Source organism: Perca flavescens, chromosome 19, assembly GCF_004354835.1.
Source record: "Perca flavescens isolate YP-PL-M2 chromosome 19, PFLA_1.0, whole genome shotgun sequence".
NCBI lineage: Eukaryota > Metazoa > Chordata > Actinopteri > Perciformes > Percidae > Perca > Perca flavescens.
Genome location: NC_041349.1, coordinates 31,669,560 through 31,681,874, shown reverse-complemented (window position 1 = coordinate 31,681,874; position 12,315 = coordinate 31,669,560). Strand labels below are relative to the sequence as shown.

Below are 12,315 nucleotides of genomic sequence, written 5' to 3'. Positions count from 1 at the left end.
TGGTGTACCAGAAGACTGCAGCATGGCTTTAAAAAAACAGATGTAAAAAGTGTACATGTAATCCTATACTTCTACATGACTGTCCCTTACACAAGTCCCTATCTAACTTCTTCCTCCAGAGCTGGACACGCCAGAGGAGCTGGAGAGGAAGCGCATTTGCCGTATCATCACTAGAGATTTCCCACAATACTTTGCGGTGGTGTCCCGCATCAAGCAAGACAGTAATCTGATTGGTCCTGAAGGAGGCATCCTGAGCAGCACTGTTGTGCCTCAAGTACAGGCAGTTTTTCCTGAGGGGGCCCTCACCAAGAGGATAAGGGTTGGACTGCAGGTAATTGACAAAAGCATTGGTATTGTCTATCAGTGTTGTAGTACTCGAGATTGGTCTTGGTCTCAAGACCGGTCTCAAGACCAATTTTTTAAGGTCTCGGTCTCATCTCGGAATCGACCACATTTTTACTCGGTCTTATCTCGGCTAAAGAGAACTGGGGATTTTATTTCAAGGCCGATCAAGACCACAACTGCAGGGAAAATTTCGCTAAATTGCCTGTGCATTGTCTGATTTATGAGTTGAAACTAGCAAATAATCTGACTCATATCTAATTTGAACTTTGTTACTGTAAACCTCCCTCTCCCCGCCCCCTTAACACGCACTCCCATCAAAGTGAATGCGGGAGAAAGGAGCTAATCTAATATTTGTTTAGAGATTTGAATCTAAATCAGATACTTGCTGGTGGTTCCAGATGAATACCCCTGTTTGTTTATTGACAGCAAAAAGTAAAGTTGTCATATACTCTGTCTTCTCTTCCAGGCCCAGCCAGTGAGCGTGGATGTAGTGAGGAACATCCTGGGGAACAAGGCCACCTTCAGCCCCATTGTCACCCTGGAGCCCCGAAGGAGGAAGTTCCATAAACCCATCACCATGACCATCCCTGTCCCGAAGAGCAACTCAGACCTGGTCCTCAATGGCTTTGGAGTGGACACTCCCACCCTACGACTGCTCTGTAGTATCACCGGTTAGAGAACACATGCAAATACACACACAAAGCTGTAAATAGACCAATCAGACACAGGCTCATATTTTAATATATCAATCTTGTGTTTGTGTCCATGTACAGGTGGAACAACGCCTGCTCAATGGGAGGACATAACAGGAACCACTCCGTTAACATTCATCAATGACTGTGTCTCCTTCACTACCAATGTGTCTGCAAGGTGACGCAAAAAGTATTTGTTGTAGCACTAACTAAACAAATTACTGATTTAGAGAGATTCAGACCCTGCTGCAGCAAACAAAGACCTTACATCCCTGCTTCTTTCCAACCTCCTTTCTAGATTCTGGCTGATAGACTGTCGACAAGTCCAGGAATCTGTCAATTTCTCCACTCAGGTGTACCGCGAAATCATCTGTGTCCCTTACATGGCCAAGTTTGTCATCTTTGCCAAGACCCACGATCCCATTGAGGCCCGACTACGGTGCTTCTGCATGACAGACGACAAGATTGACAAAACCCTGGAGCAACAGGAGAACTTCTCAGAGGTGGCCCGCAGCCGAGATGTTGAGGTGAGAAAGGGGAGTGGTGGAGGAATGCCTCACCAACTGCAGCTGATGGCAGGTGTAGCTCATGTCACTTTAAAAGCCTACCAGCTGCATTTGGTAACCGTTAAAGGTGTAGGATTGTGTTTTTGCTTAACCTTGAATACATTGAACTGCAATATGAAATGTGAGGAAATGTGGAGGAAACATGATATGACGGCTCTTGTGACCCGGAAATCAATCAAGAGATCCTGTCAAAGATTACACCAAAAGTATCTGCAGGTTTGGTATTTGCAGACAGGGAGCCAAGACTGTCTACAGAGTGGAGTTTAACTTAGGGAAGGAACAAATGATTTGTTTTAATTTAGCTAAGATGTTAGGTGATGCAAGTTGCCTTCCTCGTTAGTTTTTACCAGGACATAGATATGGGTGTCATCTGCGTAACACTGGTAGTTTGGGGATAGTTGTTCTAGAGGAGGCATATATACTGTGAATAAAAGGGGGCCCAGGATGAACCCTTGGTCAGATCAGGGGGTACCAGATTGGAGGAACCTCAGACCAGTAATGAAAAAGCGGTGTTTAAAAATGTGATTTAAATCAGTGTAAATGCAGTATCCTATACATTTTTCACCAAAACTGCATGATCAGTAGTCTTAAATGCTGTTGACCAGTTTCAGTGCCATGAAGTGAACAAAAACATCATAACAAATTCTCTGTTATGGTTATTCATAAAACGTTGAAAACGTTGACTTTTAAAATAGCAATTCTATTTATCTATGTTCAATAGTCAAGGCTATGTTTCTTGAGAAATGGGTGCACAACTGCATGGAGGAGATAAAGTGAAACAAAATGGTTTAACAAAAAAGGAATTGATAGTTGAGTGTTTGGTTGGATGTATGTTGTTTTTCAGTCATTTTACTCATCTTCCTGTTGCTATATTTCTCAGGTCCTGGAAGGCAAACCTATCTATGCAGATTGCTTTGGAAACCTTGTTCCACTCACCAAAAGTGGCCAGCACAATCTCTTCAGCTTCTTTGCCTTTAAGGAGAACAGACTAGCAATTTTCATCAAAGTAAGCACTATTCTTTATTTGAAACCAAAACAAACAACCCCCAGAGTTTTTTTAAGCAAGTATCAACAATAATTCATCACATTTTTCTAACTGTATAGAACATTCTAATCAAACATGATTTTGCCTAATGAACAGTAAACTGACTAATGCTGAACAATTTGGCTGTTGCAGATCAGAGACAACACTCAGGAGCCCTGTGGCCGTCTGTCCTTTATGAAAGAACCCAGAAACTACAGGTCACTCACCCAAAATGCCATATGCAACCTCAACATCACCCTCCCATCATACTACAAGGTAAGGGCACTACACTGTTGTTTGTCTCAAGCGAGGATGCTTAAGTTGCATATCTTGTTAGTTCATGAAAATCACTTTAATAATTCTAATTGTTTGTAAGCTGGAGCATACTGCAATCTTGAGCCTATTTTCCCTATAGCACTGTAATACATGCTTTTCTCCCACTTATCAATTACTACACTATTCCAAAACATAACCCCAATTATTTTATATTGGATATTACAAATAGTACAACTACAAATTCTTATTTCATATATCAATACTTGACATCCCAAGTAGTAAACTGTGCTAATTCTATGAGCAGCCAACATTATTGCTTTATAGTGTTGGTAAAAAAATGCCTCCCAACCAGTGAGATATTGTTAAGGCTGTACTAGGCAACATTACAGGCTGGTGGACATAATTTCAGAAATTCATAAGAAAACTAAATACAATTGCCTGAAAATCCCAGAAGTCATGCAATGTGATGCAGATTCTCCAGTGATTCATGCTGATGTATGATTGAGGATAACAATAATAATCTGTTTCTACACCAAAAATATGCATAATTCAGGTAGACCACTCTAGCTTTCCTTGAATTTCCTTGAAATCACACTGACTGGTTGTCGTCATTGCTACTTTTACTCTTTTTTTGCCCTTTAATGTTTGTGTTTTCTATCTGTACATCTTTCTGTTTCTCGCTGCTTCTTGCTCCCAAAAGGAGTCCGATTCAGACCAAGAGCAAGAGGAAGAGGTAAAAGCAGCCACCGCTTCCCCTCTCGCTCTTCTACTAACTAGCTCTGCAGATCTATCCTGTCCACTGTCTTGTCATCAGAACTAAATAAAGTAGTCAAATATGATATTTTGATATATTTTGTTTACTGTAGTAGGTTAGATTGTGATTTATCATTCTATAGTTCATTGTTGCTGTTGTGTTATGTGTGTCATGTGTATTATTTTCCTAAAGTAGCATTTGTAATGGTAGTAGTAGATTTAGAATATTCGGCACATACAGTGGATGAAACAAGACTAACTGTCATTTTCCATGTTTTTCTTTTCCAGACCAGCAGAACGCCAGAGAAATGTAAGACATCTTTTCCATTTCATTTTCCTCTATCACTTGCTATCTATAATACTACTGCATTTCTTTATTAATCAAACTAATATGACTATAACACTGATATTGTATGGGTATTAAGTCTAATGTAGATAAACAGAGTGTGCAGAGGAATAACCAGACTGATACACTGACACCCCCAGCATAGCCCATAGTTTAATCATAGAGCATATGCATCTTTTTAAAGCCCTTTAAGCTTCATGTATTTTTGTCATGTCTCATAAACTCCACATTTGGATTTTATGTTTCTCCTGAGGCTTAACTTCACTTTTTACTTTCCTTTTTTTGATTTCATGCCTGCCTAAATTTCTTCACTTTAACTCTTTCACAATTTGAGATTGGGCATTTGGAGAAAGAGTTAAACACTGCCATCTATGTATGTACATAAATATTAAATGCATTCATCCTGTGGTGATGTTTATTTGACAATGTCCTTCAATTTTGTGCTTTGCTAACGCATCACAATGACATTTACGCAGCTCAATATAATTGATTAGAGACTCTTACCATATATCACAATGGCTTGGGGGTTGTGTGATCTCTTGCAGTTAGTTAAGTCATAATATGGCTGCAAGAAGGGAATGTGATCAGCTTGTAAATGAGATGAGAGGAGATGATGTGATTTGTCATCAATGAAACACTTGGACTCCAGCTGCTGATACTGTCTTCCTCTTCTTAATAATGCTTTCATCTTGTACAGCCTCTCTTGTGCCATGCTGTGCCAAGGAGGTACTAGCACCTCTGAACATAAAATGTACTAAAAATATAGTTGCTCATGGATATGTGTGCTTGCACTCCAAGTTCCTGAAACTGGGTGCTAATGATTGTTCAAGCACCCAGTTCCAGGATATTAGAGGACAGAATATTAATATTCCTCCAGTTGCAGTCCTCTAGTGTAATGTTAAAGCAAGAAGTAGGCAACCTCCTCGCCCACTCTGAATCCTTTCCCTTCTACCCCCGTTATGAGCATTTAACTCCATAATAAAACAACCCATGTTACACATGAAACATACTGAACATATGTAACTTATTATAACATGCATATGTTTTCAGTAGAAATGTATGTAGTTAATATGTGTATTTAATGTAGATGATACTCAATGTCATAGGTGTGTAAATGGACAAAGAACTCACCACATTACTGAATGAAGACACATTAACAAGCGTCTCTTGATGAATTGTAGATTTGTACAGTACCCTGAACTATCCACTCACTCCATTCAATCTTCACAAGACCTTTCCATCCGCAATTCCCTTTGCTTTGCATGGAAATAACTTGCCTGTGTATGTGTGTTATTGTATGTCTGTATGTCTGTGTCTAAATAATGTCTTGTTAATGAGTTAATTTCTACTTTTGTTGGTGTGCTGATTTTTCCTCACAATACTATTCATTTATGGTTTTGTGCACGGATTTCGCTTTTTCAGTTTTCATTTCAGTTACATTTCAAACATTAAGTTAAACATAATGCTGATTTGAGGGTAAATGGAAATATATATTCACCCTCCCTGCAATATGTATTTTAGGACTATTTCAGAGATCCTCCTTCCTACTTAGATTCTGTAAAAGTAAATTATTTGCTTTTCCTAGAATTAAAAGCATGGCAAATCATCTTATTTTGTATCACTGGCTTTCTTTGATTGACACAACTAGCAGTCTGAGCTGTTTTCAAGCCATTTTGCCTGTTATCCCATTGACATTTGTCATACATCTGAGCAATCTTGAGATGTCTTGATGTTTCTTTGTTTCCTTTGTTGCCCATTTTTCCATTGTACTTGTTGGTTTGTTGGTTACCTGGTTTCACTCAAAGTTAGTATCGTATTTTATGTATTTTAGTTTTGTTCTATAGTTTTGTCTTGTGAGTGTGGGTGCGATGAGTGTATAAGCAAGTTATTTCCTGCTCATATCCTTTTCCATTGGTATTATTTAGCCTTTCCTTTACCACAGTTCCCCAGAGACATATGAAAGTGTAAGCCCAATTCCTCTGATATCCTAATGTAGAACCCTTTGTGAATTTGTTGTCCTATGATCCCTGCAGTGTGCTCCAATCTTGTCCTGACCACATTCTCCAATGTCTGTCTCCTTTCATTTGAATTTTTTATTTTGTTTACTCCTTACTTGTTCTTCTTCCTTATGGAAGATGAAGAGACACCGACATCTGTCCTGAAATCAGACCTGATTCCAGAGCCAGACCTCCTATCCGACGTGTCAGAGATGAAACAAGATTTGATCAAAATGACTGCCATCTTGACTGCAGACTCCATAGAGAAATCCCCTTCCTTAGGAAGGTGTGGTCTAGAGAAAGGGACCGAGGATGTGTCTGGAGAGCCATTAGAAATAATGGAGAAGGACTTAGAGAAAGTCAAAGAGGACCTAGAGAAAGTCAGTGAGATACTGAGGAGTGGCACATTTGAGGGTGAGGCAGCAGAGGAGGCAATAAAAGCAGCTAGAATGGCCGAGGAGTGGGTTCTCCTCTCAGACAGTGAAATAGAGGAGGCCAAAAAGATGGCTGCCTTACAAACGCAAGAGCCCGTCTTACGTGAAAGTAGAGCTAACAGAGGAACCCCCAGACCTAAAGCAATAAAGGACAGTGGTGACCTTAAGGAATACCTCCTGGATGCACCAGTAAGCTCCAAAATAAAAGCTAAAAAAGAGCCAACTGTGCAAGAAAAATTCACTGATGTTGTACTACGTAAAAGTGCGAAACCAACTACTCCAACCAAAGGGCAGGACAAGACAGCTGCTGGTGATGTTAAAAAGCCAGTCAGAAGGAAGGGGAAAGACCAGGGGCGGGCAGAGGAATCAACAGAGTCAGGTCCTCTGCTCAGTGTGCCTGCAGCCGCTGCCCCAGCATCACCTGTATCCCCAGTGGTTGAAGAAACTCCCATTGGGTCAATTAAGGACAAAGTCAAAGCCTTACAACAAAAGGTAGAGGCAGAACAAAAGAGCAAAAAGGTAACCGGAAGCAAGCCTTCACAGTTGCCTGTTGTGAGAAAACCCTCTCCAAAGGCCAAAGAAAGCCCTAAATCAAAACAAGGCCACCCTAAATCCCCCAAAGCTGAATCTGAAAAACTTGAAGAGACAATGTCAGTTAAAGAGCTGATGCAAGCATTCCAAACAGGGCAGGACCCTTCAAAGAGAAAGTCTGGGCTGTTTGAGCTCAAAACATCCACTACGTCAAGATCAGAGAAACCCACAAATTCAGAAACCATTCAGTCAAAATCCATGGCCAAAGCATTAACCTCACGTGTCTATCAAGAACGAGAAGTATCTTTGGATTCCAAACCTCACAAGAAAGAGACCACTGAGCAAGACAGAGAGAGAGAAACCAAGTCAGTTGCTGTTGCTCATTCAGAGCTAACTGAAACTGTAGACTTTGGAAATGGTGGCCTTGATGATAGCTCTGACAGCTCAAAACATGAGGGTGTGGCAGACTCACTAAGTGCCAGTTCTGGAGATGGAACTGCTCATCTGAGCTCTGAGGACAGTTACAAACACGAGGGTCTTGCCACTCCAGACATCAGCCCAGAGAGTATGTGTCTTTCACCCAAAACTGGACAGCAGACCTCTTCAACTTCGGCAGCAACTGCCACAACAGTCAAAAAAGAAAGTAAAGACACAAAGTCTGGAGACTCTGATGTAGGGACCACTGGTGACCAACTGTCTACAGATTTGACTCATCCAGTTTCTTCCAACGAGGCTGCAGATGATCACTCTACAAGTGAGTCCATGTCTGTTAGGAGGAGCGAGTCTAAGCCAACTAAACCTCAAAAGCTTACAAAGAGAATTTCGGAGACTGTAGAAACTTTTCTTAGTGATGATGAGAGCCCTGATCGTCAGCTAGCATTGTCTTTAGTTGGTTCTCCAGCCTCTAGATCCTCTCCTCAGCATCATGAAAACTTAGAGCTGCCTTTAAAACAAGACTCCGATGCTCTCAGTCCATTAGCTGATGACTCCTTGACAATAAGCCACAGAGACTCTCTAGACGGTAGTTCTCTCATGGAAGAAAACTCCTCTCATAAGTCCCCAGATTCCATTGAACCTAGCCCAACCAAGGAATCACCCCCTCATGACTCCTTAGAGAGTAGCCCTGTAGAGGAAAAAAGACACCTATGCTTCCCATCAACTCTATGTCCACCTAGTAAATCATCTAGCCATCCAGAGCCCTCCAAAGCTACAGAATTCCCCCACGATGCTTTGCGTGGTAGGCTGCTTCGAGACCATGAGGCTAGTGCTGATGATGACAGTTGTGAGCAGACATCTCAGATGACAAGTTCGGGTAAGAGTCCCCTCTCCCCTGATACTCCTAGTTCTGAAGAGGTAAGTTATGAGGTAAACCCCAAACCCCCTGATCATACATTCCTCTCTGTTCCTTCCAAACCGGCTGTCATCCCTGAAGACCCAGAAGAAGAGGATAAATCAGACAGCTATGAAACTAAGAGAAAAATCACTCCAGAGGAGGAGATGTTTAAGATGGCAGCCAAAATAAAAACATTTGATGAGATGGAACAAGATGAGAGGAGCAAAAAGAACTCGAGAAAAGATTTGTTTCCCTCAGCAGGTGCCAAAATAGGTGATGACAGCTATGAAACAATAGAGCCCACAAGTGAGAAGCTTGCGCAGAGTGAATGTGGGCTCGATAGACCCGCTGAAGATTCAAACTTAGCTCTATTTGTTGATCCCTATAATAAAGTACAACCTCCCTCTCCTTTTTCAGCAGGTTTGCTTGACGGATCACACAGCAATGAGGTCAAGAACACAACAAGAACACCAGCTACTGTCACTTCAGAGGGACCTCACTCTGTCTCAGACCAGCATCATTCAAAATCCAAACTGGAAACTGCAGAGGAACCAATAGCCCTGCCATCTGTTAAGGCTGATGAAGACAGTACTGCCAAAAAAACTGCAATAACATCAAATGCTGAAAACAGGACTGACGAGCAAAAGGAAGAGAGCTTAAGGAAGTCAAGAGACAGCAATGGAGATGATAAGGAGGGTCAAGAGTCAGGTGTTAGCAGGCTACAGACTGGTACAGTAAAACAAGGTGACAATGTAACAGATGAAGTAAAAGGAGATCAACAGGAGTATACAGAGGCTGGACTTTTACCTGTTGCCACAGGTCAAACAAAGGGAATTTTAAAACCAGAGGTCTGTGTATATGATGACACAGAAGAGGATGATGAGGCTTTGGAACCTCCTAGAACTGAGTCAAAAGGTGTCACTGCAAGGGTAGACACTGACTCATGGTCTGCCATGCGGGAGGATGATGCTACTTTTGCAGCTCGTGTAAAAGAGGAGGAACAGAAAATACTCAATCTAGTGGTGGACCGTCAGTCTCTGCAAGCAACTCCAGACACAACACCTGGTAGAACACCAACAGAAGAAAGCACTCCTACCAGTGAGCCCAACCCTTTTCTATTCCAAGAAGGGAAACTCTTTGAGATGACCCGAAGTGGTGCTATTGACATGACTAAGAGGAGCTATGAGGAAGAGGGGGGTGGTTTTGCCTTTTTCCAGATAGGTGAACAGCCTTTAGATGAGCCTCTTTTAGAAGAGGCCAGGCAAGTAGGTAGGAGATCAGCAGCAGAACCTGAAGTTGGCCTCAATCTAACACTAGAGGTTAAGACTGAGGATACTGAGAAATCAAAAGAAGCAAGTGATTCTCAGCTTCAATCCCCACCTGAGGGTGATCAGTCAGCCTCCAAAGCTGATGCCTCCAAATCTAAAATCCCTAAAATGGGCATTTCCGCTTCAGCCAAATCTACAAAGAAAGATCAGACATCCCCTGAAGGTCTAGAGAATAAAACAGACAAAAATGAGAATGAAGGATCCTTAGATTTAGACAAAAAATCCTCTGACCAAATGATAACAACTGTACAAACAGCAGAAACTACAGTCACTAGATCAGTTTACTCTGAGCAGGGCCAAGAGTCCTCTGATTCATCTCCTGAAGAACCACAGTCAGTGATAGAAGTGCCCAAATCAACAGGCAAGTCCAAACAAAGTGCTTCCAGTAGTATGAAAAAGACTCCAGTCAAAACACAAGCTAAGTCTGCTCTACAAGGTCAGGGTAAATCCACAATTCCCTCTCCGTCTCATGCAACCTCCTCCTCAACCACTCTTAAAAAAGAGGCCTCCTTCATTTCTGAATCTAAATCTAGAATTCCCATAAAGGCTAGGCCTGATTCTACTGCCAAACGTGCGGAATCTACCCAAGACAAAAAACTTAAGGTCCCTGTAAAAAAGGATTCAAGGAGAAAATCTGAGACAGATGCAGGTCCCTCTGTGGAAATCAAAACCAAGACACCATCTTCCAAAGCCAAGAGCTTCTGTGAGGGGGAGTCTACCAGGCCACCTGCTAAAAAAGAGCAAGGTCGCCAATTGAGTGCTGAGTCAGCAAAATCTAAAGGCTTCCAGTCAAGATTACCAGTCCGAGGCAAAAGTGGTCAGTCATCTAATTCATTGACACCCACTAAAGAGAAAAGTGAGCCACACAAACAGTCCATTGAGTTCTTTGAAGAGATAAGCGATGAAGCAGCAAAACTTGTGGCAAGGTTGGCACAGGCAGAGACAGAGAAAGAACAAGAGGCTGCCACTGCCAACTCGGATGATGAGAGCAGTCTCATTGATCCATCAATCATAGAAAGAGAAACTGAGATGCAGTTCCCACCCTCAGGAGATGTCTTTCCCATTAGACCACTGTGGGACGACCCTGTTGAGACACAGATGCAGCGAATCCCAGATGATAAAGTCCAAAGTCAAGGTATCCCCCCCAGTTTAAGGGACTATTCTCTTGTGCCTCATTAGTACACTGTAGCTGTAAAGGTGCTGCCTCTCTGTCTCTTGTAGTTAAGTCCCATTGTAGTTGAAGAATCCATGTGGCTGTGTTGTTTGAGCTATGTTTGTGTTCGTAATGATGTCTCTCTATCCCTCTATGTGTGCTAAAAATCTCAAGATTGACTTAAAGGCTTTATGGAACTTTTGAAAACAGCTTAGTGACTAATACGTGTTTAAACAATCAGATGTAATTTAATTTATTTTCTAATGATTGTAATTTATGTTTTTTAATCATAGTGTCACTCCAAGATCTATCACAACCATTTTTTACAGACATATTATGTACTTGTTCAAGGTTATAGTTCCTTAATTTGATATCATGAATTAACCAAACAAACAGTCAGTACTACTAGAACAAGAAAGCCAGTGAGGGTTATTTTGGATTCTATAAGTGAATGTGACTTGATTTGGTATATCTTGCGGCTCTGACCGCTCATGGCTGTCTGGTGGTATTTGCAGTAGATCCACAGGATGAAGCAGAGAGAAAAGAGCAACGGTTGGCCATTATAGCCGACCACCTTGGCTTCAGCTGGACAGGTGAGTTGCACCTTAGCAGCAGTGATCAAGCTATCAATCACATCAAATAAATATTATTTGTACATTTTTGACAGGCCTTCAAAAAACCTAATTTCAAACACTTCAAATGTATCTTCCGATCATCATAATCATTATTATATCTTCTTTTTCTCCACAGAGTTGGCACGAGAACTGGACTTCAGTGAGGAGAGGATCAACCGGATAAGGATTGAAAACCCCAACTCACTGCAAGACCAAAGCCATGCCCTTTTAAAACTCTGGGAAGAGAGGGAGGGAAAGCATTCCTCAGGTTAGTTATAAGTGGGGTACATATTTCTCAACAAAGTAGAGGCTCTTATTCTTATTCTGAAATTGTTTTTAACCTTTTTTCTTCTGTTTTCTGTTTCAAAAGAAACAACACTGATCAAAAGACTGACTAAGATCAACCGAATGGACATTGTTCACATCATTGAAACCAAGATATTCAAGTTCACTCAGGAGGACACATCATCACATACCTATGCAGAAATAGAGCAGACCATAGCACTGGATCATAGTGAAGGTACACCAGCCTATGTTAGCTTGAAGCAGACAATGTTTAGGTTGTTGTTATATCTATGTAGAAAGCTGTAATTGATTGCTTGCCTATGACATTCAGATACCAAACAGTTCAACAATCAACTCTTTCTGTGTGCCTGCACTGTATTCTTTGTCAGGTTTCTCTGCCCTTCATGAAGACATTGACAGCCCCAGTCCAGTCAGGCGTACAGAGGCCGCACGTAGGAGTCCAGGCTCGGGACAAGAGGTACCCATTGTGTCAGCAGAGGACCTGTCCTCCAGTTTGTCATCACTTCACGAGACAATGGGACGGCCAGAGACAGATTCCACAGCAACAGGCCTTCTTAGAAATGTCCAGAAAGAGAAACTACAAAAAGAGATGGAGACAACATAGTAAGTTACCTAGA

The 12,315-nt window shown here is 41.6% G+C and overlaps 1 protein-coding gene across 1 annotated transcript in view; it reads left to right on the top strand.

Moving 5' to 3' along the window:
- Positions 1-12,315, top strand: part of ank2b (ankyrin 2b, neuronal) — a 165,091-nt gene that overhangs the window by 129,727 nt on the left and 23,049 nt on the right. The window contains exons 29-40 of the mRNA XM_028564141.1: positions 120-331; positions 812-1,016; positions 1,119-1,215; positions 1,336-1,564; positions 2,484-2,609; positions 2,781-2,903; positions 3,604-3,636; positions 3,945-3,966; positions 11,294-11,371; positions 11,529-11,660; positions 11,763-11,912; positions 12,067-12,301. Of these exons, the coding sequence (XP_028419942.1) occupies positions 120-331; positions 812-1,016; positions 1,119-1,215; positions 1,336-1,564; positions 2,484-2,609; positions 2,781-2,903; positions 3,604-3,636; positions 3,945-3,966; positions 11,294-11,371; positions 11,529-11,660; positions 11,763-11,912; positions 12,067-12,301 (1,642 nt within the window). The remainder of the gene's footprint in view (positions 1-119; positions 332-811; positions 1,017-1,118; positions 1,216-1,335; positions 1,565-2,483; positions 2,610-2,780; positions 2,904-3,603; positions 3,637-3,944; positions 3,967-11,293; positions 11,372-11,528; positions 11,661-11,762; positions 11,913-12,066; positions 12,302-12,315) is intronic.